Source organism: Trypanosoma equiperdum, assembly GCF_001457755.1.
Source record: "Trypanosoma equiperdum strain OVI genome assembly, contig: ctg_1948, whole genome shotgun sequence".
NCBI classification, from domain to species: domain Eukaryota; phylum Euglenozoa; class Kinetoplastea; order Trypanosomatida; family Trypanosomatidae; genus Trypanosoma; species Trypanosoma equiperdum.
In genome coordinates, this window is record NW_027124002.1 from 1,687 (window position 1) to 2,354 (window position 668).

Sequence of the window (668 nt, forward strand, 5' to 3'; positions counted from 1 at the left end):
TAGACAAAAGGCACAGAAAATTTGCTACAGCAAAACTAAAGTGTGACCGGTAAAGAAAGTCAATGCAGGTCGCGACAGTTGCTTGTCTTTTAACAGCAACACTGACGGCCGTGCGTGCCGGAAACATTGCTACCGGTGAGAACAAAGGCGCACATGGCGCGTTATGCAACTTTGTCGCAATGCTTTCAAGAGAAGTTTCTGTGCCACAGATCGAACCTCCAGCGGACTCAGACTATAGCTTAATAATCGAATTAAACTTCTCAACTTCACCGGAGGACTGGCAAAAAAATTCTATAAAACAGAAACCAGGGTGACAGCACACGAAAATGCAGCAGCGGCCAAGCTGGAAAATGTCGGTGAAAAACAGCTGTGGCAACACTGAAAACAGTCGGTGGAGACACTCCGAAAAGGCTCTACAAACAAGCGTGTAAAACAGACGCTAGACCCAGGACTCAATGAACGCCAGCAAACACTTGCAGCGGCAGAGTTAACGGTGGTAGCACAAACCGCAACAGCTGCCCGGGCGATGTGTCCTACCGTAAAAACAGAAGTGGCTGCCCTAACAGCAGAGGAAGCAAAAAAACAATAGCCAAAGCAGTAACCTGTGAGGAAACCTGTTCGCTAACAAAGGCAACAGACGCAACTGTTTTTGGAGCCGCCATAACTGC

At 47.9% G+C, this 668-nt stretch overlaps 1 pseudogene across 1 annotated transcript in view; it reads left to right on the plus strand.

Moving 5' to 3' along the window:
* The first annotated feature begins 101 nt into the window (after positions 1 to 101).
* TEOVI_000788300:pseudogene overlaps positions 102 to 668 on the plus strand; it is a 1,469-nt pseudogene continuing 902 nt past the window's right edge. The window contains 3 exon segments of the mRNA in view: positions 102 to 287; positions 290 to 559; positions 562 to 668. The exon segment at positions 562 to 668 is cut by the window's right edge and continues 10 nt beyond it. Of these exon segments, the coding sequence occupies positions 102 to 287; positions 290 to 559; positions 562 to 668 (563 nt within the window).